At 38.3% G+C, this 26,670-nt stretch overlaps 1 protein-coding gene across 1 annotated transcript; it reads left to right on the top strand.

Annotated features, from left to right (window-relative positions):
• Nucleotides 1-241: 241 nt before the first annotated feature.
• Nucleotides 242-25,808, top strand: rps6kc1 (ribosomal protein S6 kinase polypeptide 1). The gene is made up of 16 exons (XM_028040443.1): nucleotides 242-409; nucleotides 1,953-1,988; nucleotides 3,028-3,148; nucleotides 3,635-3,750; nucleotides 3,832-3,925; nucleotides 4,003-4,056; nucleotides 4,144-4,566; nucleotides 4,864-4,988; nucleotides 5,134-5,232; nucleotides 7,117-7,164; nucleotides 7,612-7,744; nucleotides 9,170-10,807; nucleotides 12,764-12,853; nucleotides 19,957-20,039; nucleotides 21,842-21,937; nucleotides 23,242-25,808. The coding sequence occupies exons 1-16, from the start codon at nucleotides 308-310 to the stop codon at nucleotides 23,341-23,343; spliced, it is 3,360 nt and encodes a 1,119-aa protein (XP_027896244.1). The 5' UTR covers nucleotides 242-307; the 3' UTR covers nucleotides 23,344-25,808.
• Nucleotides 25,809-26,670: the final 862 nt, after the last annotated feature.

The following is a 26,670-nucleotide window of genomic DNA, read 5'->3' as shown; positions in this document are numbered from 1 at the left end:
ATTCATAAATGTTTGTTTGACTTAAATAAAAAGGTTGATGTGAAACACAGATGTGTTGTATTCTTTTTTTAATACTTGAAAAGAATGAAGCTAAAACATTAAATTCAGTTAATTAATTAATTTATTAATTAATTAATTTATTAATTAATTAACTGGTAGTACCTGTACTACCTGTAATTAATTACAGGTAGTACCATTGTTTTTCCTCAGGGAGGCGCTCTAGTTTAGACTTCACGCCGAATGTGATTACAGAATGAATGTGTACGGCTAGCCGGCTGATAGCTTCGGCAATGTTGTCATTCTCAGAATGATATCACAGCGAGACAGAGGAGAACTCGCTCGGTTTTATACAGTGACAGATCCTACACGGCATCAGAAAGGCTACACTTTGTACAAAGTCACAGCCAGGGTGAGTAAACCGAAGCTGGCGTTTGTGACAGCTCCGGAAATGCTAAATGTTATTAGCTAGCTGGCTAGCTTGACCTGTGCTAGCAAAGCCAATGAGATGAAGATTTCATGCAGTGATAACAGCAATTTAAGCCGTCGAAGACGACTTTCCTATTGTAACAATTCATATTACCTTCCCAATTTCAATGCTTTAAGTATCGGGTAGCATTTCTGAGCGGCTAGCTTCTAATTTTTAACAAAACAACATGTATTACAAATCAGACTGCTACATATCAAATTTAAGACGTTGTTAACACGGAGTGACTGGATTAACCTTAAGCTGGACAAAACAGTTGTGTTTTTGGTTGTCACAGTAATGTTTCACAGTACATTTGCTTTGACTCCTCAAGTAAATCACAGAGTTAAGAATAGAATCACTTTCGCTTTTACCAACAGGAAGAACTATACACCCTGTAATGAACATACATGCTATGTCTGATATGTGGTGAAATAATAACGATAGGAGCAAAAATATGGTTTCTCAAAATATCATGTTAGTATAGGAATATAATATTTCTTAAATCATTGGCTGTTGTCCCATAACATTTATGTATCTGGAACTGTGTGTTTTTCACAAGAACATGCTGACACAAAATAATCCTCCTCGCTAAAGACATCTGATTTACAAAAAAAAAAAAAAGGAACAACAATTATACACGTCCTTGTATAATTTGTACATGTTTGCTTGGGTAAAAACAAACCTAAGGACATTATGCAACATCATCATAATTAAGATTGCACAATTATTTTAGAACACCAAGAAAATGCTGAGAACGATTTATTGTAAAATAAATCTTTCGAAAGGTGGGTTTCAATTTCTTTTCTACTAAGAAGAAATTTAATTTACTACTAAATTATTTTTAAAATGTGCAACTCCTGTTGAGCTTAAATAAGGTTAAATGTTAAACAATGGTGAGAAGATACATTAAAATGAACATGCCTGTACATTTGTTATTGTCATATTTCAATCCAGACTTACCACATACCCTAAGTTACCGTGGCAATAACATCCCATCATGAAGTGAAGCACTTTTGTGAAACTAAAGCCCACTGCCAAACTGGGTTTTACCCCATTAAGCTACTAAATCCGACTTTAAGAACCCAATGTGGAAAATGCTCCTGAAATGCCAAAGTATTTTCTTGTTTTAAAGAATTTTGTGATTGTTTTTTCTTTTCTTCACATTTTCTATTTTTTTTACCAAATTTTAATTTTAATAATGAAATATGACAGTTATTTCATTATTTTTTCAAGCATCAGAGCTCAGCAATAGTTTTAATAATAGCTGACAGAGGAGTTGAGTTTGTTTGTCTCCCCCTAGCTACCATGTTGCTTATCAAGATTTTGGAGATGTCTCGTTCTAACACACAAGCCTTTCGTCATTTGCTTCATAATGAAGTCATTGTGACACTGTGGGCTGTCCGCCCCGCTTGTCCTTGCAACTGCCCGTCTAGAAAGTCTCTATCGTGATAAAAATCCCTAATTCTGCTTTTTCTCCTCGTTACAGTTAATCTCTCGGAAGAATCCAGAAGATGTCCAAGAGGTAAACACTTATATTTTTGTATTTCTATTTACGGAAAAAATTTTTTTACAGATTTTTTACTGTAAAATTCTGTTGTTTATTTTTACCGTAGCATTTATTTGTATCCATATAACAAAATGCAAGTAATTAAAACCAGGCAGGGACTAGGTAAAAGTAAGCTTTCTTTTGCTGTTTTTTCTGGGGTTTTTTTACTTCAAAAACAAGATTTTACCATCTAAAGCTACATTGTTTATGTTACAATAGTTTTATGGAGCATTTTGAGCCTTTTATAGAGAACGTTTTTGCAATTTGTTTTTCTTTTGCATCTTTCTAATTATTGCAAGTTGATGGTCTTTTTGTCAACAACAGAAATATTCAGTTCACACTCATAACTACATTGCTTTCTGTCTCATGTCTGCAAAGCTTCATCTCCCCACTTTATGGTGTATCCATTAATGTGCATTAAAAGCACAAGCATCCATTTAAAACAGAGAGGAATTCAGCGTTGTCTGGGCCCAGAGCTAATTCAGCAAGCATGATGTCAATTACATCTGTTTCTCTGAGACTAAGTTTTGCCTCAAAGCACTACATTCCTCAATAACTGAGTAGTCCTTCAGGTCAGCACTGGTGACCTGCTTAGTTTCCCTTTGAACCAACTTAAAGTGTGAGATTTTTGAAAGCCAAGATTTCACCTCAACATAAGATTACTGTGTTTTGTTGTATGGAACTTCTTTATCTGGTGATGTAGCTTGAATTGAAGGTTTATTTAGAAAAAAAAATACAAATGAATAAAGACATTTAAGTTGTGAGATAAGCCAGATTTGCTAATGTGCTTTGAGTGGTTGCTTAAATTCTTTACAAAATGGCAAAAGTATGTACAAAATCGATGTTAGCAACTCATAATTTGTATTTGAACAATTCAGACATGATCAAATTGCATTCATGCACGACTTTTATGTAATCAATAAACTGTTACTTTTAAACATAATAATATTGACCGGTTCTCTTTAATAGGCTTCCTCTCCGTCTCTAGCAATGCTCTCTGTTTCTCTTGCCACAGATAATAGTATGGAAGAGATACAGTGATTTCCGGAAGCTACATCAGAATCTCTGGCAGCTGTACAAGAATGTATGTAGCCATTCTGAGCTATTTCCTCCCTTTGCGAAAGCCAAAGTATTCGGTAAGATACTAACCATTTTTACCCATTTACATCAGATGTTGACTTGTAATTATAAAACTATCATAAACAACATGATTAAAATTGAGTATTTTTGAAAACACGACGAATTATCTGGAATGCCTTGAATATACACTTGAATGCCTTTTTTCTCTTATTAATGGCCTTTAGTTGTCTATGAAAAGGAAATTATACAATTCTTTTTCATAGTTTGTTGTTGCTGTAATTTATTTTGAGGGACTAAAGAAAAAGGGGCTAAATGTAAATGGACAGTACACTTTTCAGAATTGTATTTGTTAAATATTTTAAAAACCGTGGATTTCTTTCCTTTCACCATATGTGAACTACTTTATCTTTGTATTGTGTAAAATTTCAATCAAATGCACATTTGTTTGTGATTGTACATGTGAAAAAGATGTAATGTTGTAAATACAAGTTAATGCATAATGTCAGAAAACAGTTTTTTTAAGTGTTTTTGTGCATATTAAGGTCGATTCGATGAGTCAGTGATTGAGGAAAGAAGACAGTGCTCTGAGGATCTCCTGCAGTTTTCTGCAAACATTCCTGCTCTATACAGTAGTCAACACATTCAAGATTTCTTCAAGGTATTTGACAGTTTATGCAGAAGTAAGTATTAGACCAAATAGTTGAGCTTTATTTAATCATTTGCAATTTTTTTTTCCTAGGGTGGGGAGATCCACGACGGCTCAGATCTCATTGGACCAGCTGAGCCTTTTTCTGACTTCCTGGCTGATAGTTTATCAGACTGTAGTTCTGATGGTAGGCGTACACATAAAACTTTTCCAAAATGTTTCTCTTTCTGTTGTATAAAATCTTATCAGTCATGCTTTTTTCAGTACAAAGAGACATCAGTGGTGCAGAGGAGTTGACTGTCACATCTGAGTATGGGGGTAAATTCAGTACATTTTTTGGAAAAATGTTGTCCTATTATTTGTTAAACATTGTTTTACTAATCTATTTTGTATCTTGTCTATCAGGCCCTTCTAGTGACAGCGACCTGACCTCTCTGGCAGTGGATACAGACTCTTTGGCTGAGTTGGATGATGGCATGGCCTCAGGTAGCACCTCCCCAAACCAGCCACAGGGGGAAGCCACCAACATCAGCAGTAGCTGCAGTCCTCGTTTGCCCTCGCTGCTTGAACGCCGTACCCTGTCCCCTGCCCCCGTCCCCGCCTCTTCAGCCCCTAACCCAGAGGTCAGCTGGCCAAATCGAACACCACTCTTCTCCCGCAGTCTAAGGAAAACCAGCGGCGTCAACACTACGGACGTAAAGTCAGACTACCTCGACAAAGCCAGTGAACTGATCGGTTTTGCTGTACAAAAGGAAACTGAGCAGGACTACCAGGCAGCATTTTTATACTACCGCAGTGGGGTTGACTTGCTGCTTCAAGGAGTACAAGGTCAGAGACTTCAGAAACATTAATCTACAGGAAGTAGACTTGAGAGTTGGAACAGTTTCAGTAATGACCTTTAATGTGCCAGGTATTCAATTTAAATTTTAATGTGGTCCTTTGCTGTTCTTCTAGAGGGTTTCTAAAAGTTGCTCAGTTTCTTTTGACATTTGCTTTTAAATGTCTCTCTCTTTGGTGTAAACACAAAACAAGGTGCACTACCTCAGAGTAAAGGTTTTTTTCACTGACTTTGTCTTAGCCATAAAAATCCTACTAATTGAAATATTTTCAATTACCTCTTTTCAGGTGAACCAAGTGCCTCACGACGAGAGGCGGTGAAGAAGAAGACTGCTGAGTATCTGATGCGTGCAGAGCAGATTTCAGGTCTGCATCTGAGAAGCAATATGGGTCAGGGATCAACACAGACTGTGGTGAGTGGTCACTTCTCTGCTTGGTTCATACAGGAGTTTTTTTTTTTAATGAATGCTATTAAACATATAATTTATATCCCATTTCTTTTCATTAGTTAGAATTTAAACGTTATAACTAAAATGTTGCTGTTTTTTGTTTGCCAAGGCCTTTGGAGCTCAGTGCTGTTCTTCTTCAAGCAGAGGGGGGCAGCAGAGTCCATCTGATGAGCTGACAGCTTACAGGGTTATAGGGGTCATTAACAAGGTAAGCTTACAAGATCTGTAACCTGCATTAACTCATTTCGATTTGTTTTGATGTTCTTTAATTCCAAAATGTAATCATGAAGTGAGCCTCATATGTCTTTTATAAGGTCAAGTTTATTTGCTTAGGAAATAAATCTGTCTTTGAACGCAGCATGATTTAAGGTTAGATTTGTTTTAAAATGACAACAGTCAGGTCACGCTAGCGGTCATTTGTTTCATCATAACCCCTGACCAAGAATGCGGATGGTATCCATCTTCAGACTTCTCCTCCTTGTGTCCTACCCCATATTCTCCCATCTCTTTTATCTGAGGCAGTAAAATGTAATAGATTTACTAGATGTATGGCAAGGGCTGAGTGTGTGTATGTTTAGCGTCAGTTATGACTACCACAAGGTCAGTTTGGGTAGTTGGTCCTCTCAAACAGCTGCCGGCGAAGCAACTTCACCACTCAGCCATGAAATGACTTGGCACGGAGCTCGGAGAATGACACACAACATTGAATCGATGATTCTCAGCCTGTGTACACACACGCACACACACACAGAACCCGAAGGAAAACATTGACACTGCACCAACACGTGTTATATTGCACAGTATTTCAGAAACTTGCTCAAGTGCAATGCAAAAACAATTTACGCATTATAGACCTGGTCTCCTCCTCCTTCTACGTCCTCTGTTTTTATTTTAAATGAGGACAGAGGGGACAGATGGCGGGAGCTCCTCACCCTACTGCCCCTCCCTCACCCTTCCTCTCCATCTCCCCCCTCTCTTCCCTGATGTTTATTTCTTAATTATATTAGCACCCTGGCTAGCACTGCCACTCTGTTTACTCACAGCTCCATTCATATCCATTTAGCCCGCACCTGTTTGGTCCCAGTCAGGGTCGTCTGGCGAGAACGACACACACACCGGGTCATACACATATGCTCAAGCTCTCCCCTGAGATGGTGGGAGACAAGAGCAGCAATGGAGATGTTGGGTAGGAAATCAGGGATCATGGAGTGAGAAAATGAAGATGTTTTTAGAAAAATGTTTAGAATTGAAAGCGAAGGAGAATGATAAATGATTAGACTTTTTATGAGAATGCGTAAATTTCTTGATGATATAGTGACAACATTTTCAGTACTTTCCATATGTAGAAAAGTATATTTATTCATGTTTTTTGTCTAAAGGTTGTACATATTTACACATTCATGCATACATTGATAGATACATAAATCCATACATTTGTTTGATCATTTCACCATCTAACCATCTGTTTTTATCCAACCAGTAATTTTTCAAGTTCCATATTTAAAGCCTGGTACCCGTTAAAAAATCTGCCAAAAATAATAAGGGTCCTTCAATAATGAGCTAAAATCTTTGAAAATTAGCTTACAAGTATTGTTTGTGGGAGTTTGACAAGGAAAATTGGTATAAAATACTGATTGGCGAGATTTATTATTTTTTGGAATAAAAGTAAGTGTCGATTAAATTGTACAAATGCACCACAAACTTTTTGGCACTTCAACAATGACTGTATGCAACCAGAGCCCTGCAAACATAAACACAGCTCTCAAAATAAAGTATGTACAGCTCACATGGTCACTGATTCAGTCATATTGCTCTCATAGGGCCAGTAGTGGGAACCACAGTCAGTTTTTCTTAGTTTGCAAATATCATCAATTTAAGACCTTTGAAACCTTTTTGTTATCATAAAATACACTTCTCAGCATATTGATAACAATAAGCAACACAGTAGTTGATGTTTTTATAACCCTTGTTTGTCTTTGCACATTCCTGTCATTTTAAAACAGGAATGTAACTAAAGTGATTTTCAGTCTAAGTTTTTTTTTAAAATTTGATTTGATTTCAAGTAGTAAGTAAAGCTGCTTTTTCGCTGCAGGTTCTTCTGGTCATTGACAAGAGGACACAGGAGACATTCATCCTCAAAGTTAGTATCATTCCTGTGCTAGTGGGTGTTTGTGAATGTTTTGCTGCATTCTCGTTGTTCTGGCTACGAGTGTGAAGTGTGCCAGAAGCCCCTGTGTGTGACCGGTGTAATTGATTCTAATGGGCCTGTCTCTGTCAGCTCCTCTGCTTTCAGGTGTGAGACATGTGCCAGATGCTAATGCACAAATGACTACACACGCACACACATACAGGCAAAAACCACACATTTTCTCACAGAGTCAACTTAATGTGTGGTGCTCTTTTAAATCAGATGCCACATGTAGCTTGATGAATCCAACGACTTTGGGTTGCCCTGGGGCGCAGACGATACTTTGTTAATGGAAGGTTTCTCCTTAGCCAGTTTCTCATTTTTCACTAACACCCAACAGCAAATGAAATCCTTCCGTTCCTTGTCTGATCTTGTTGTGCAACATATGTTCTGTTGTAGGGACTGAGGAAAAGCAGTGACTGTGGCCTGGCTAAGAAGACTATTATGCCTCTTTCCGTGCCCCACATGGTGCAGTTGAGAAAGTTCATCATCTCTGAAGACACTGTTTTCCTTCTGCTGCACTACGCTGAGGGTGAGACATAACCGTACATATAGCCTTAATCTTCTCAGCTTCTTGTTTTTTTCCCTTGCTCATCAGATCTCCTACCCTCTCTGTGCCCTTGTTTCAGACAGATGTTTTATTGAGATGGGTGTGTGTCACAGGTCATTATTCTGAATACCAGGTGGTGCCATGCTTCATTATCTATTGCAACACCTGGGCCTCCTTACAAGCTACTTACTCTAGGATGTGGATGTACGCTGTGTGAATACAGGGAAATACAGTCAAATCTTTTAACACCCTCATAACCCTTTTAACCTGGTGTACTCCATTATTACATTTTGCTAACATTAGTAGTAAATACTAACCCTAATGCAAAGTTGGCCTCCAGTTTTGTTATTCAGTATTCTTTTCCATTGCAAGATCCTGACGTGCCAAATCAGAAGATACAGGCAATGACCTAAGTGACATTAGACCCGACAACATGTGGATGGGTTTACTTCTGAAAGCATCGAACTGCCCTGACATTATCATCATGACTGTGAAGTCCATGTTTTTTTTCATCCACGCACAACAGATGCTAATTCCAACCCCCTAAAAGTTGTGTCTGTCCTTTTACACACACCCACCACAGATACTTTATGGAAGGACCCGTGTAGTTTATCTCTCAAAACTGCTTGGTGCTTCCATTGCCAACTCTTAAATAGGAGGCATAGTGAAGCTTTGTTAGGGATAATAATCAAAATTTCAGAGCAAAGAATTTGTTTACCTTGAACCAATGATTCTCAGACAGTGAATTTCCATCACCTTTTAGGAATTAATGTATTATATTGTAAAAATGTTTAATATTCCCTTCCTTAGGTTCTTTCTTTTTCTTCCGTTTTTTCTGATTTGTAATAGATTAATGTCAGACGGACCAATAACTCTGGAAAGTTGAATCAAGAAATGAATAGGATTTTTGAAATCCCTGGGAATTTTATGAATTTTGTAAATATTTAAGATGTGAACTTCTGTTTAGTCTTCAAATTTTCTGTTTTACAGAAATTTAGATAATGTTGAAACGTGTCAGTCTGACCAAATAGCCATCTTTCTTTCAATATTTCATAAAGGATTCTCACATTTTGAAACCAGTTAAACAACACATTAGTAAACTTCTTTACTTCGAAAACAACTGGAGATGTGAAAACTGAGCTTATTTTGTGTTTAAAAATTCACAAAATAATACCTTCAAAACTATTATTGCAAATAAGCAGTTCCACTGGGATTTATGCATATAATGCATATAAGAATGCATATAATGATTTGAGCTTTTCAGAAAAAGAAAAAAAATGGACTTAATTAAACATTTTCTTGGACGTTTTGATTTAGTGGAGACCAAACCCTGTCGTCTTCGTTCTTCTTCCCTCTTGTGTAGTCCTTGTTTCTTTAATTTTAACTGTCTTCTTCTTTTTTCTTCAGGTGGGAAGCTGTGGTCTCACATCGGAAAGTACCTTCGTAATTCCAGCCCAGAGGAGAGCTTTGACATTCCTTTCATCCAGAAGAGCCATACAATGGCAGTACATTCTCCTCACCACATAATACCACAGATGGATGCAGGTTTTGCCAGCTGTGATTCAGAGCCGTATGCTGGTTCAGATATTGCTTTAGGCCTTCAGAAAGAAGGGGAAATCCCGTTCATGTCTCCTGTTAAAAGTGCCGTCCCTGCAGGGCTCCGCGACCAAATTGGAGCTCAGACTGACTCTGGTGCGACTTCTGAGGAGGAGTGCACAAACAGCTATTTGACTCTTTGCAATGAGTACGAACAAGAAAAAGTGGAACCAGATGCACTAGAAGAGGAGGTCGATGAGAGGAGCGAACAGGAAATGCTGTCTTTGGAGGTGCCTAATGCAACCGCAACAGCGTCTTCATACAGCCGTTCGCTTCTCAGCAATGACAGCCTTTCTTCCCCAGGAGGCTCTCAGGAACTCGGCTTCTTCAGTGAGTTTTCTGATAAGAGCGGCCAGACAGTTGAAACAGACCAGACCCGCAGTGAAGGACATGATCACAGTGAAGTTTTCAGTCCTGTACGATCCCCCACAGAACCTCTCTCTTTGGATCAGTCCAAACACACCCCAATGGAATTTTTCCGCATTGACAGCAAAGACAGCGCTAGCGAGGTCACTGGCCTCGATTTGGGAGAGCACTGGCATTCTCAGAAGCAGCCCCCTCAGTTTTCTACGTCTGACCTAGGTTCAGATGTCACCGAGGAGCTACCAAAGCTGGCTCGGGAAGTAAAGAGCCCATGCTTGGAGTTGTGGGGGTTGGACAGTAGCGATAAGGGGTCTAATGAGTCAGTGCCTGTCATCTCATTTAAAGAGGCAGTAGTCGAAGATGAGGGTCATCCACCAGACTTATTGGTCAATCTTCCTGTAATAAGTGGGACTGCAGACTTTACACAGGAGGAATCAGAACCTTCAGGGGTGTGCTTGGGCCTTGAAGTTGCAGCCACTTCTCAAAAGTGCATTCAGCCTGATGTCTTACAGCTACATAGCCAGCATGAGGACCTGGAGGAGCAGCACCTAGAACAAGAACTTTCATCTTTCTCTACAGCCTCTGCAACTTGTGACAATAGTCTTGCATGTACTTCTCTATGGGACGATAGCCTGGCATTTGGACTTGAGATATGTGACAAAGTCTTTGATCAAGATGACAGTCAAAGCAGTGATCACCACCTAGAAACAGGAGTTTTAAGTGAGAAACCTCAACCTTGTATAACAGGAAACACAGACTTTGCTCCAGGCCTCAGTGACACCACCACAACCTCTATCTCAGCTATGAACGGTACTCAAGCTTGCACAGTCGTTGAGAGTTTATTAGATCTTGATGGTGAATCATCAGGAGTCAATAAAGCCACAGGTGGCAGCGACTTTGATAAAGAAGTGTCACGGCTGTTTGCAGAGTTAGACGAGCTGTCGTTGGCTGCCACCCAAGCTCATATCCCAGAGGAGTTTGTGCGATGTTGGACAGTAGAAATTGTTACGGCCTTGGACTGTCTGCATCAAGAGGGCATCATCTGCCGGGACTTGAATCCCAATAACATCCTGCTTGACCATCAAGGTTAGATATATTGGTTATTGATTCATTGACTTTTCAAGCTTCCTTTTTTATTTGTGCTTACTGTTTTATTTATCAGTGTAACTTGAGATTACTTGATTAACTGACAATGTGCAGAAAATTTTAAAGTATATCTAATATCTGTATTCTGTTACAGATATTAGATAGAAGGATCCTGGCAAGTTACGGAACACCTGTGCATTGCAGAAATATTCACATTTTGTCTATTTACAGCCACAAACTTAAATGACTTGATTGAGTCATTTAAGTTGATCTATCTATATCATAGATAAACACAAAGCAGTACTTATGAAGTAGTAGGGAAATGATCTTGATTGGCTAGAATTGTATGGCTGGTTGTGGTAGAATGTGAATGCTTATTTAGTTTCACATCAGAATAGCTGACTGATGAGGCTGTATGGTGTTCATTGTTTTCATCAGAGAAACAGTCTGTGTTGAGAAACTTTCTGTGGTGGCTTATTTTTTGCAAATATTGGTCTGTAGTGCCTATCTGAAGCTAATAATTTGATCAGTTTGTGCTGTGTCCAGGATGTGTGAGAATGCAAAAATGTTAGCTATCCTTGTCCTGACTTGGACCCCATACAGTTCTTAGACGGAGGGAAGTAAGCCAAGCGTAATGATCCTCTCTGCAAACCTAATTGTTCATTGCATTTTGATTCTGTCCTTGTTGTGTGGTTTGGCTCATCCACAAATGATTGTTGTGCATGGATCAGACAGAATATGAACAGCGTCTGAGCAAGGCTGTATTTCTTGAGTTGCTGCAGGAGGTAGAGTCTCCATTGGCCCATTTGATGGACAGTATCTATGTGAGAACCAGCTCAAACCCTGAGAAAGGGTAGTTTAGGGAAATTCCATCCTCATCTCCAAAAGATACATAAATATTTGCAAGTTTTTATAAAATAAAATGTGATAACTGTGTAGTGCATTTGGATTGTGCTTCTCCTAAGTCGATACACGGTAGTCCAATTACTGCGTCAACTCTTTAGTCCTACAATTCCAGCAGATTTTCAAGTTTTGCCACAGATCCTGAGTTGTACTACGATTAGTTTTGCCATACCGCCCAAATAGAAGCAACCCAAAGCAGGATGATTACCATGTTTAATAGGTGGATGGATTGTGTGTTCACATGGCCTGTTTCAAACTGCAAAGGGGAACTTCTTGTGGTCCTTTTTCTGTTCCCAGATAATGGATTAAGCAGTGATCAGTGAGATGTTGGGTTATTGTTTTATAACAATAACCCAACAAATCTGTGGTGCTTCAGATTTCCATTTGTAAAATTTTTTTATTGTGCAATACTTTGTCTTAAACTACAAATAAAGTAAACTAAGTTTGTGGTGGAGAAATGTGAAAATCTGAAAACATTTCAGTGGTGTGAATAAGTTTGCAAAGCAGTATATATTGCCTTTTTATTGCAAGAAAAAGAAAGTTCAGCAGCTGTGAGTCTTTCTTCTCACCTTCGAAGTGACTTCTTACCATTTTGTTAACCAGTGATGACCTTTTATTGCTTAATCACAAACTGGTTTATTAGACTGAAGGCTCCTCTGGCTTGTTTTAGCCTGATGTTAAAATTTCCCCCAACAACTTCTTTTGTCGTCCTACAATCATCTCTCTCCACCTCGTTATCAACAAGTGTTTAATTAGCTGAGTGGCTGTTTTCGTCTCCCTGGTGGTAATTATTGTTCTAAAGGGCCCATCAGCGGCCTAGTGTGGTGCATCAGTCTGGCTAGCCTAGGCTAATGGCTACGGCTACCTAATGACACCATTAGTTCTAATGATAGCGTTAACGGGTAGCCGCTAAACAGGAGTAATCGCCAGGGCTGTTTGCTTGAAAAGCTCACAGAGGGCTGTAGAGGGGTAGAAAGGAAAGGAGGAAGGGAGCTCTTCAGAGGCCTGTGAGTAGTTTGGAAAGTTGAGTGTTTTCTTTTCTTCTCTCCTTAGGGCATGTGCAGCTCACCTACTTTTGTAGTTGGTGTGATGTGGAGGAATCCTGTGACAAGGAGGCAATGGCCAATATGTACTGTGCACCAGGTGAGAGACAAAAATGTTTTAACACTTTCTGAATTACTCATCATAAGCGCAATTTTCTTTTTTTTTGGCTACTTTCTCATCAAGCTCTCATTCAGAGCAATCTGACCAGATTCAATTCATGCAAGATACTCCCTTTCAAGCGTGAAGTAAATATTTAAATTTTCATAGACTCAGTATTAGTTTTGGACTCTCTTAACAATATAATACATTTTTAGATTTCCTATTTTTTATTATTTTTGCTATAGAAACAAAAATAATAAGGAAATAAGGAACAACAGCACTAGCAACATAAGGAAAAAAGCATCTGTTTTATTTTAAATACCTGTGAATCAAATATTATTTAATTAATTTCTGCAGCAACATTGGGTTGATAAGACACATATAAAAGAGATTTTGTTGTTCTGGTCGTAACAGATTTCTGGTTGTCTTTGTGGTATAAGCTGCCCATATGAATTTTTTTCCCTAAATTTTCTTTTAGAAAATGAAGCAATTTCAAGAATATCTCTGCTTCAAAGCATCTGAAACTCATATGATGTCTAAATTGAATTGCACATCCATACTCATTCCCTCTGTACCAAACCAAAGACAGATCTGTTTTTTTCTTGTGAGAACTTTGGATAAAAGCTTTCTCTGAACTTCCGAATTCAATCTACTGTAGCTTGAATATTTATTCATGAAAATCTGAAACAAATAACAAAAACAGTGGTGGTGTTTTACGTTTGAATATTCAATCTCCTAAATTCACTTTATCTCACTGTAGTTTTTATGTTGTCCTGTAGAGGGCGGTGTTGTGCTGCATTCAGCCCTGTAACCCTGTGTGTCGCCCCCAGCTAACTTGTGGCAGCTCTGGCATGCTGTTTAAAAGTTGCCTAAAACAAACTGCTGCTAGACTACAGCTTCAAGTTCCTATTTAGCTCTTCTGTGTGTGTGAGGGAGTATTTTTGTTCGTTCATGAGACTTCAATTGGTTGCTATTTTTTCCTCATTAATATATCGCTCTGTGCGTACATCTACAAACTGTACTGCTTGTTATGTTTAAGTTATTTCTGCAGATTACTCTGGATTCTGAGCTAACTGAAAACTCCCTATTTATTCACTTTTACACATTTTTACCTTCTGCTTATCTGTCTTATTTATCCACTCTCACCAGGAATGCTAAATCCTTATTTTGCTACATTTCTTGCAGTAAATCACTTTTTGAGAAAGATGGAAAGCTCACATTTGGAGCCTGTATATTATAATTATACACCTTAGAGTCTAAGTGGTAATTAGGCATGAGTTTCTAACTACAAAATCTTGACTAAAAAAAACCATGTTGTCCCATTATCTCTATTTTACACAAAAAAATGAAAACAAAGAAAATTTAATATGATAACCACTTATTTATAAGAAAAAAAGCACAATACGTTCATACTGCTTCTGATTTTTACACTTCTATCAATGTTGCTGCTTTTAGCTGCTTAGTAGCTTTCTCACGGCTTAAGAACAGTAGTCTTAAAATGGCTTCATCTTAATAAAAGTGATCATATTTTAAGTTTCCACACTGTGAATGTAAGAGCTTTTTACCTCTAAATATTTCTGAGCAGCCAAATTTGTCTTACTTGTAAACAAAGGGAAAGTGTAGCAACCTTGTTTCAGCCAGAATGCAGAAAATGGTATGGGATGGGAGTATTTTCTCTGGCTTAATAATAAAAGGGCTTTGTACTGTATGAATGGTGCATCATGACGGCCTTATGGTAAATTGAGTGTAAATAATGACGTTTGATTCCTGAACATGTGAATTTGATCCAAACATGCTTGTCTTATAAATGTTGGAATTTTATGTGCATCATCCAAGCAGTGCTGCTGTTTAAATTAGCTTGTTTAATTTTAATTTGACAGCTTCTGTGCATCATAAATGAATATCATGTTGCTATATGCAGCCGTTTTAAACTGCTGGCTCTTGTGTATCCAAACAGCCCCACTAAACATTAAAAAGCCCTCATATAAGGTGTGAAGCATCTTGATAGTTACGCTTGATCCCCAGTGGATTATTGGATGCAATTCATACTATTTCCCAGCAGGGGGTGTGTTGCGATACCATAAAGTTTAAAGACCGCTACGACATTTATTGACTGGGTGACTGATTCTACTGAATCGCAGACAACTTCCTCTCTTTATCTTGATTCTCATTGTTCACGTTTACCTTAAACTTGGTGATGACGCCACATTGCAAAAATAATGCCTTTCCCATACTGATATTTTAGTCCATACACCCATACATGCATTCACTCATTATATTTAAGTACAGTGGAGAACACACACACCGATGCAGAGGTTAGTGAGTGTGTGTCTCTGGTGCCCTTGTTATGTATTGCTGTTTATCCAGACAGGGTCAGCTCTTGCTATGGCTTCATTCCTGATGACAGATTTATGAGTGTTTGCCAGAAACCTAGCAGGGTGCCTGCTGTGACTGAAGCACCCCGTGTGTGTGCGTGTACATGTAGGCGTGTGTGTGTGTGGGAAGGAAGATGGTATGTTTTTTAAAACACACTCATTCACACCCAAAAAACACGGGAGTGTACTTGGAAAATATGGCAACGGGGAATTAATCTGTTTATCCTGCTCTTGTGCTTATTTATTTTCTCACTGTTGTGTCATTACAGATAAACATCAGATGGCTAATGTTTTGTTCACTGATAAGGAAAGAAAAGGTGTTGACTTTTTTTTCTGTAGGACAACCTAGTTTTAGCAGAAAGGGGAATTGTTTATTGTTCCATTTATAAGGAAGCAAAGCTGAAACTGATTGTCTTGGTCGTCTAAGAAAAGGGAAATTCGGTTTTCTTCCTCTTTGAGGGAACAGTTACTGAGGACTTCATCATCCTTGTTTTGGATCCTTTTACCTACTCAGCTAAACATGATCTAAAAGAAGATAAAGTTTAGTTCCTCTTTTGTTGCCCGACCATCATTTCATTGTTTTGAAAGGCAGTTCAAGGAAGGCATAACCTGGCAGGACTTCTGCTTTATTTTTAACTGCATGTTCTCTTACTTCACAGTGAAGACACATAAAATAATTGGTTAGGAACAGATAAATTATTTGATTATTACAGGGTTTCTCTCCAGTCATGATGAATTAAAGAAATCACAGTTTCAGGTCTTTGAAACTCCTATAAATGCCACATTTTTTTGTCATTACATTTAGCTACATGTGAGGTCATTTGTGCGTTTTTTCATTGTATTTATTTACTTATTCATTAGTTGCACTTCTTCCTAACAAAGGAATTCTGGCTAAGCTAGGGAGTCTTGTTTTCTGCTATGACAAAACTACAAAACCCAGAGATTCATCCTTCCCTGTAAACCCTTGAAAGACTTTTCTTCTTGAAACAGAATTTGTGTGTTTTATTTAGGAAAATAAAATAAAAATGTTCTTGTTACATTATCTAACATACATCTATAATTAGGTTATAAAGGTAACTGACATTATATTATTTTCTTTTACTTGTGTATGTCTTAAATTTAAAACAAGAAGGGCTTAGTAGGCTCTTTGAAAATGACAGATACCTATACCATCCTTTCCATGTAACAAGGACTTCTCAAAACTGTCTTGTTAAGCAACCAAATACAGGTGCACATTATTACATTTGCTTAGAAAAGGTCTCCAAAGGGGCACATTTGGTAGCAGTGTGGCCTTGCAGCAGGAAGGTCCTGGGTTCAAATCCCGGCCTGGACTCTTTCTGAATGGATTTTTCATGTTCTCCCTGTTCATGCTGGATGAATATCATAGAAAAGTGAATTTATTTCAATTATTTAATTCAAGAAGTGAAAGCTATTGCTTATAGATTCATTATAGATGGTGATGTATTCAATTCAGTTACTTGTGATGATGACTAACAGGGAATGAAAACCTATCATTAAATTTCTCAGAAAACGTTAATATTACATGAGACTAAGAAAATATGTTATGTCAATGCTGTGGCCTACACAAAGTCACTAATATAGTTTTCGAGAAAGATCACTTAAGCTGATGGCATGTGAATGTGTGTACTCAATCATGTTAATGGAAAGTTGAGTGGAAGGACAAATGTGGTAGAAAACAGCACACTAGCAACATGGAAAATGTAGCCCTTAGAGGACTGAAAAGGTAACCCAGTCACAGAGCTTGGGCTGTGGAGTGAGGCTGAAGTCAGCATTTTAAGAGCATCACACACAGACACATTGAGGACTTCACCTGTTGCAATGCTTGTGTTAAGCCACTTCTAAACTTCAGACAGTGTCAGAACAATCTTACATGTGTTTAGGAGAAGAAAGGACTGGATTGCTGCTAATAGGTTCAAAGTTCTCTTTTCAGATGAAGTTTTCATTTAATTTGTAATTCAAGTTCCCATAGTCTGGAGTTAGAGTGGAGAATCAGAATTGCTTTAGAAAGATGAGACACCAGATGCAACATTGCAGATAAAAATGAAAGATACTAACATATGTTAGTACTGATTTAAAACTATTATGAATTATTTCATAGAAATACATTAACATTTAAATCTTTTGAGAAAATTAATTAGAATGTTGGCTTTTAATTAACAGCAATAATCATAATCATCTGAAAAATATATTACTGTGTGCTATAAAATTATGTTGAAATTATGTCAAAACCTGTCAATCACCAATCAGAGTTGATCAAAGAAAAAATAATTTAATTAATGTATTAATAGTTTTAAAATACTTGTCTACTTGGTGCTGGGTGGCTCAATTGGTAGTGCCGGTGCATCATATTCAGAGGCTATTTAGTTGTCCTTGGTTCAGTTCCCAGTCTTGGTTCATTTGCTGCATGTCTTCCCCCTCTTTCTTTTTAATAAAGGCCAACAGTACCAAAACATAAAAAAAAAACTTGTATCTGTTTATATAGTTTAACTTTAAATTGTCTCTAATGTAATTTATGTCTTCTTTGTAAATTACATCTGTTCCTTGATTACTTTTTCCAGTAAATCACAACAAAATGTCTAAATGCTTGACAGGTGCTAACCTATTTTTGTGTAAAAGTGTTCTTGTGTTTTTTACTCATTTTATTAATCTGATTTCATTTGAGTTTGTTTAAATTGGCAGACTTTACTGTGTAAAAGGGCTATTTTGTCTCTTGTGTTGCCTTTGACAAACTGTGCAAACTGTGTGTGTGTGGGCGTGGGTGGGGGTGTGTGTCTGCTACCTATTGTGTCTTCACCCCTGAATATCTTATGTTAAGTCCTTTGTATTGTTTAGAAGTGTTTCGTGAAAGCTTTCATTACTTCCCACCTACATGTAGTTTACTTCCTCTTTCTATGACGGCCGTCAGTTAAGTTTTTAGGGAAGTCGGTCTACGAGGAGAAGAGAGAAAGTTCCTTATGGTGCCCATGAGAAATGAGATGCAGTGTGATTAAGATACAAAGCCGGAGAGAAGGTCACTGTTGGATGGAAAGGGAAGGAGAAGAGGCCACTGTCACTGTTGGATGGAAAGGGAAGGAGAAGAGGCCACAAGCTGGAAACTTTGTGCTGTTGTGCACGTTATGTCTTTTAGGTTTGTAAAAGTCTTAATTGTTCAAGAAAACAGCAGGTAACACACCATGAATCCCACTTGCAACAGTGGGCTCATGGATGCCGCTAATTCCCCCTTTCTACCCACTTTTTCTCCATCCTGTTTCCTCCCTTCCTCGCTCTGACAGAGCAGTAAGTGTAGCCAGCTCCACTGTACTCCCCCTGCAGCTCCTTAGACATTAATCCATTGTGATGACATCGACCTTGCTCTGAGACTTACACGCGTGTGTATGTCCAGCATCTCCCCTCCGGCTCATAACTACACAGGTATCACTGGTCCGTTCAATGACGATCTTCTCTCCTTGGCTGTCAAAACAGTGGTCCTGGGAAGCCCTAAAGACTGGTTGCTCAGTTAGCTCTGTGTGTGTGCGTGCATCAGTGTGTGTGAGACATTCAAGTTGTACCGTAGCCCTCTCCAACCTTGGCTGCAAAGAGAGCTGCACAGGGCCCTGGAGTTTTCCGGCAGCCTCCAGGAAACGAGGGGTCTTTGTCTAAAATGCGCCCCCATCTGAGGAGCCTGGTCCCTGGGCACACACAACCGTGACCCTGGGTCCCGGCCCTCTGGGTGACCAGCTCCCCTCCACCCCCATCCCTCTGGAGAGTGGGGAAGAGGCAAGCTGAGCAACACATGAGGCCATCTGGTACCCAGCGGAGCCACCATACAGCAGCTATGAATGAATGTCACTCTTAGTATCATTCAGCTGCGGAGTCCTGCAGCCTTCAGTAACGACGGCTGTCAGGCTGCTATGACTTCTATGAAATGTTCACCTATTGGAAGGTTTTGTATTTTCTTTTGCTTGTAAGACCTGACTGCTGGTGTTACAACTTCAATGTAGCATAGTTTTGTCATCGTCAAGAAAGAAACCATTTATGAAACTTTGATGGGACATTAAACATATATTAAGAATAAATAAAGAAATGTGATCAAACTAAAAAGATATACTTGATATATTTTTCTTTTTCAAATTAAAACCTTTCTCATTTTGATGTTTGGATGGCAAATACATCCAAACATCAGAATGAGTCAGAAATGAATTAATTTATATAAAACAGCCTGTATTGTAAAATATCAAACACAAACCTTACCCAAAACCTTAAGGTAAAAAAAATAGAAAGAAAATGACACATATAGTGTTTGATTGTTACCATGTCTTAGTGTGTGTGTGTGTGTGTGTAGTATATGAGAGTGTGTTTACGTTCGGGGTCAGGTCATGCAGATGGTGTGAAGTTGCAGCACAGACGGTTTCCTCAATTTCACTGCTTTTTATTATGCAAATTGCCCTTCGATGAGACACACTTGGAGTGTGTGTGTGAATAGGTTTGAGACAGAGAAAAAGAGACTGTGTCCATTATTTTTGCTCATTTTATTCAAATTATATGGAGTAAGGCAAGAAGCAGAGTTTAAACTGAAGCCATTAGAAAAGGAAAATGCAGAAAATAACACATCTTAGAATCATTTTGTGTTTTGAATTATTTCCATTGTATATTTTCTCAACATGAGTTTTTTTTTTACCCTTTTATTTTATTGATTATTTCCGTCTCTTCTTTTGCCATTGTCTTCAGAGGTGGGAGGGATCAGTGAGGAGACGCCGTCCTGTGATTGGTGGAGTTTGGGCGCCATCCTCTTTGAGCTCCTGACAGGCACGGTGAGTCAAAAAGTATTGACTGTGTTCCTAAGGTGTTGTGGGATTTCTGTAGGTGTCTTGGCTTTCAGCTCTCACACACTCTTTATGGTTGTGCCAGGTGGTGTGTGTGATTCTGCACGCGTGTCGGTGTGTGTTTGAGAAGGCGGAGTTAGTTGGGGGGGGGGGGGGGGGGGGAAGGGTTTCAGGGATGTGGGTGAGATTTGTGTGTGAGGTGCGTCTTGGCTGCGGTCTCTTCCTACGGTTCTCGGAGAGTGCCAAGGGGTGTCGGTGTGACTTTCTCCCCCAGCCTGAGCTCCATCTGCTGGGCCACTGGGTCAGCTCTCCCCGGTCCTCTCTGCTGGCTCCCGGAGCAGCGCTGGGCTTGGGGCATGCTGACCTCAGATCAGCATGAAAGGTGAAGACCTGGGCAGCTCTCGGGATGCTGCAACTTGTCTGGTCAAGGATCAGAGGAACTGTCTTTCAAGACAGGCGTATGAGGAAATGAAATGTTTCCATAAATCGAAACAAGCCTTTTTGTCAGTAACAAACTTTACTGAGATTACTGAGATTTTTTGTGCGTGATCAAGACTGATTAACCTCCTTTACTCCAATACCACTGGAAAAAAAGGCAAGTAGAACCAGGTGCCTTTAGAAGTCTCTTGTGTGGACTAACCATGAACACACCATCTCCACTGAGACGTGGTGGTGGCAGCATCATGTTGTTCAAATGCTTTTCTTTATTAAGACATGAAATCTCATCAGAGTCTATAGATTAATGGATGAAAACTGAATTCACTCAGCAAGAATTGTAAACTGCTGCTCTTGATGGCTTGATTACTTTGTGTGGTGTTATCACATCGAATCTAATTAAAACACTATGAAATTTGTCCTGGTAACGTGTCAAAATGTGAAAAAGACAATGTGCAAAATTATCGTTTGCAGATTCCAAATATAACCTTTTATGAAGAACAAATATATCCACAGTGTCAAGTGCAGTCATTGAGTGCAGCTGCAGTGTCTTTTCTATTTTTATTGTCTACCTATTTTGAATAAATTCTAATTGTGCGTCGGTGTGTGTACCTATCTGCTGTCTGTGTTGGATTAATGTTATGTTTTAACAATACGCACGTATTTACCTGGGTGGCAAAAAAAAGAAAGAAACCCCGCTACACAGATGTCTCCTTTGATGATTATGCCTTTGTGCGGCCTTGGCAGGAACACACACACACACAGGCGCACACAGTGTCTCTTGATCCTTGCAGGATAAGATCTGGCCTGAAGCAGTCTTAACTGCTGGTAGGAACACAGCCAGAAGTCCTGGAGCATCTTTCACAGGAGAGAGAGAGAGAGGCAGCAGCCCTAACTGTTGGGGGAAAATACACATCACTTATGGCTTTTACTTTTTGCTCCAGCGTTTGTAGCTTTTTCATTGCTGAGGCAGAGATAAGTTATTATTGTCAATTATGTTGACAGAAGGTCCATATTCTGCAGCTAAAAAGTCAAACTTTGAAAAACAACTTTAAATGCTCAGCATGAATAAAGTGCAACCTGACCAAAAACAATAATGTTTTTACTCTTTCTGTGACTTTCCCTCTGTCTGACTCCCACAACAGTTCCAAGAAAGACCAACAGCAGTGAGATCATTAACCTGCTGTTTGCCTGATCAGTGTTGTTTCAGGTGCTCTGACTGTCTGTTCTCCTCCTGTCTGTCCAGCTCCGATGCTTTACTGCTGACTTAGACTCTGCGGGTGTCGGACCATTCTGTGTTTTACATTGATGGTTATCTGCCTCTCCTCTTTCCACTCCTGCTGCCCTGTGCACAGTCGCTGCTGAGCTGCCATCCAGCAGGAATTGGCCGTCACACAGCTCTCAACATCCCAGAGTGTGTTTCAGAGGAGGCCAGATCTCTGCTGGAGCAGGTGAGAGGGAACACCTACAACAAAACAAGGGTTCCCCAACTCTAATAATTGATTTTAACTTTAGTTTGTTCTTTGAGGGGAAATGTTGAATCTATATTCAATACTTCATTAGGCAAAAATGTTCAGTTGCTTAACACAAATAGCAAATCAGTTAAAATTAATGGTTAAAAAACGTGTCATGGTTGTTGGTACTATACGAGAATTTCCAAAACAGGAATGCGCTGGGATTTTTTTCATTTAGTCATCTTTCAGGTTTATATGGCGAAGGGTTGGAAAAAGAGAAAACAATCACTTAACTGCAGTTGTTTGGATGAAAATGCCTTCAAAGGAAAATGGGCAGACTAGCAACAGTAGCTCAAATAAACACTCCTTACAACCAGGGAATTATCCAAAAATTGGATAATAACAGATTTGAAAGATGTTGCTTGGTTCAGAGAGTTTTGATTTTGAGTACACCATTTGGATGCTATGTTTAATAACCTGCAAAAAAAAAAAAACATGCACCGACCACCAACAGCAGCTCAGGCACAGTTCTTGACTGAAGATAACTTCAACACCACAGCCTACTTGAGTATCATCCTATATATAATTCCTAGGGCCAGAACCTCAACACATTCATTTTGATTAACATAAATTTTAATACTAAAAATTTAATGTGATGAATCACTTTTTATTTGACTTGTAAGGGATATTTATTTATATTTATTTATTTATTTATAAATATCCCTTACAAGGGATATTTATAAATTTTCTGCTTAGAAAACAGACTAGCATTGCTGATATATATTTTTTTATTTCTATGAAACAAGTGCTTTTTGTTAACTACCTTAAAGTAAAAATATATATCTATATTTAAACTTAATATGATTACAACTAACGAATGGTGTGGGATGCTTTTTGTATGAAAACAAAAAACTGGGTTTAATGACTACCTTAAATGATCATCAGTGTATGAATGTTTCCAGACAGATTAAGGCAGATAATGAAACGTAGTCTCCTCTTGATGGACATGTCCTTAATAATGTCGCTGGCACCATGCTGATGTCTTAAAGCTAATTGCAAATCATCAGAACTGCTAATCTTTAGATGTACATTAATGTGGTGGTTAGCTTGGATTTCCCTCTGCTTAATGCATAATAAATCTGACAGAAATGATGCGTGGTTGAGCTATGAAGGTGAATTTTCTGTTGTATGTACATATACATATATTACTTGCTGAAATTGTGTATTTTTCCTTATTACATTTAATTTCCTTTGCCAATTACTACCTAAATGCTGTTTTCTGTTTGTTTGTTGTGATCCAGTTACTCCAGTATAACCCAATGGAGAGACTGGGAGCCGGCGTGGGAGGAGTTGATGACATCAAGTCCCACCCCTTCTTTGCCACTGTGAACTGGGCCAAATAGATGCACAGCCAGACATTCAAATTCCCACATGCTGCGTGGATAGTGGGGTTTTTTTCTACACACCCTTGTGAAAATGTCAGATTTTTTTATGTGTACAAATGAAACCATGATGAATTGTTTCAAACTCTTTCCACCTTTAATGTAACAAGTATGCTACACAGTTCAACTATAAAACAAATGTGCTTGAGGGAAACATGTAAAAGAAGAAAAAGTTGACCGAATGTGGATACCCTTAAATTAATAATATGTTAAAATATGGTTAAATTCAGTATTAGTTTTTTAGTTTGAGACGTATAGCCTGCTACATCTTAACTTAATATTTACCTCCTTTACTTTCCAAAAGTTATCTAAATGTGTAAGATTCAGATGATGTATTTCATCTACAGGAGGTCTACGAGAAACCTCAAAGACTTTCTGTCAGATGACATTCTGAGCTCTTTGATTTCAGAATCTTAATTCTCCTCTGTTAATACCAGAGGAGAATTAAGATAATTGTTTTGTGAATTACATTGGAAAACAAATCATGCAGGAAAGCAAAACCTTGCTTCATCTTCTGCAGAAAGACTGTAGACATCTAAGCCCAGAGGATGGTGTTTCTACCACCATGTTTCAATTTGGGTATTATGATCTTTAGTAATGCTCCATGTGTTTTGTACCAAACATAAATATATTTAAGTTGTATTTAACTTATTCTTCTCCTCCTACAAGGTCTATGAAGATTTTAGCCAGACCTTGAGATTTTCTTTCCAAGAATTCTCTTCTTTTTTTAACCACTTTACTGCTCTGTCCAGACTTATGGAGAGGTGATTGTTGTCAAAGGACAATTAGTACGAACCAGATTAAGGTTTAAGTCTTAGGTTCCCATCTTTGTTTAATGACTGTTGTAACTATGACGTGTATAGTATAGATAAACCTGACGAGTCTTTTTTTTTTTTTTGCTTTTCCTGACTGATACCTTTGTAAACTGAACTTTATCTAAAATATGCAAAAGGGATAATAACAAGAATGACAAGAAAATCATTTTAAAACAGGAAATAAAGCGGAACTTTATTTCAGATTCACTATATCCCATGGCAGGTGTGTTTCAACAATGTATTAGTTTTATGTTTAACATCAGGTTGTTGCAGCTTTTTAGATTTTTTTACAGGTTTCCCTTAACAAATTTTTTGTTTCAATTGAATAATATTTGGTCTATGTCAGATTAATGGTGGAAAGACAGCTGAAAATCTTTTTTTTTTCCATCAGAAAGAACTCCCATTTTATTGGGACTGTGTAGACTTTTTACATCCACCGTAGAGTGAAATCAGATTATGCATTTTCTCACAAACCTTTAATCACGTTCAAAGTATCAGATCATGAGTGTAAAGTTTTCCCTCTTCACCTCATTGATTGTGAGTTGTTTTGTGCAGGGAACGGTGCAACGGTACGAGGTAATAATTCACTACAATGCTGTTGCTTTTCCACTCCTCATTCAGTCTCACAATATCTTCACTACATTAACTCTGTGTCAGGAAGACATCATTATTGACAGAGGATTATATAATCATCCCATTTATTGTTTCTCATTAGTCAAGGAGCTCACAGACTGACTGACGTAAAACTGTGCGGCTATGATTTAAAAACCGAAGTCTAAATACCAGCCTAAGAACAGCAGCATTAAGGGACTCTATGCAAAGGTGCATAAGCAAAATACTCAGAGAAAGTCAATGTTTGTTGTTGAATTTAGTCATAGTCGAATTATTTAATAGATTAGTGCAGAGAAAAGTCTCAGGAGTAGAGTCATCTCTGTGCAGAAATCTGAGAAAGCCTCAAGCGCGCATTTGTAAACGGCCCTTTTACAGTTCGAAGATATTTTTATGATTCAGAGAAAAATCTCTGCCCTTTGCTCTCTACCCTGCATTTTGTGCATGTTGAATTAGAATCACTGTAATATATTTAAAGCAATGAAAAGTTTGTGGAATAATAAATGGCTTTTGTCTTGTAAAAATATCTTTTTAAGAATGCTGTGTTTGGTAAAATGTAAACATGGAAAAATCTTGATCATGTTCAACTTTGTCAATCACTTGCCAGTCAAAATCTTAATGCGAGACACTGGAGTAACACATTTACCAATTTGCCACAAAGGTTTAAATAAGATTTTGATTTCTACTGTGGCTGGTTTACAGTTTTCTAGTTGCAGACCTTACCATGTATCACTTCTGTGTCATTATGAGTTGATTCTCAAAATAGTAGAATCAGAAACATGTCTCCACTGTAAATATGACTCTCCTGCTCTTCACTAAACATGGTGAAATACATTGTAAGTTGCTAGCTTTAATAACAGTTGTTTTTTTATTAGAAACATTGTTGCTGCTGATTTTTATTATTATTATTATTATTATTATTGTGCTCCCTTTTGTCCATGCTCTGTGTTGTGTCAGTGCATTTTGGAGAACAATAAACCATACCTGGATGACTAAAGCGAACATTGGTGGTTCTTCTTGAGTAGGCACACTGTGTGTGTGCGCATGTGTGGGTGTGTTTTGTTTGTTTTCAGGCTACAACTTGTCTTATCCGCTGCAGATGATGCTCCTAGAAAGCTGCTGTCACTCCAGCTGATCGTCACATCGGCCATAATGTGAGCTGAAGAACACTGTAGTTTGTACCCAGCAGTCAAGTGATGCCTCTAGGACTCGGTTAGTGTTTTTCCACTTTAATTTATTTACCTGCTGATTTGTGTGTCACTAAGAGCTATTATAAATGGAGAATACAACCAGGTATATTTAGTTGCACCTGAATAGAATTCAGAAGTTTTCAGTAATTTGTCTCTTAATGTTGATCATTGTTGTTTCTCAAAAAAATTGTCAATTACATCAAACATTGAAAAATTATTCCTAATACATAAGGTATGACTTTCAGTCATGGGAAAACTACTGCCCTTTGCATCTGCTCATCAGACAGCCATCCTCAATGAGCGCACGCTCATGACTTAGGACATGCCATTGCTAAAAAATGTTGGGCTTTCATAGTGCTGTTTTCAAAAGATGCTAATGGAAGGTTAAGTGAAAGGAAAAGTGTGGCATAGAAAGTGAGCATATATACAACGAAAAGGGTTCATTGCAGCCTTGAGAGAATTGTGATGCAATGTCCTTTCAAGACTATGGGCTGGAGTCGGTGTTGTAACAGCCACCACACAGACAGTACATGACTTACAACTGTTGAATTTTTTTGATTGCCTCTGAATCAGACAATCAAAATCAACTGGACTTTTCTCAGTGGTCTAACGGCCTCTTTCAGATGAACATATGTTTTTTTTTCTTAAATCAAGGTCCTGGTGGCTGGAGGAAG

Source organism: Xiphophorus couchianus, chromosome 15 (assembly GCF_001444195.1).
Source record: "Xiphophorus couchianus chromosome 15, X_couchianus-1.0, whole genome shotgun sequence".
Taxonomy (NCBI): Eukaryota; Metazoa; Chordata; class Actinopteri; order Cyprinodontiformes; family Poeciliidae; genus Xiphophorus; species Xiphophorus couchianus.
Note: the sequence above shows the minus strand (reverse complement) of the source record. Positions and strands in the feature narration are given on the sequence as shown.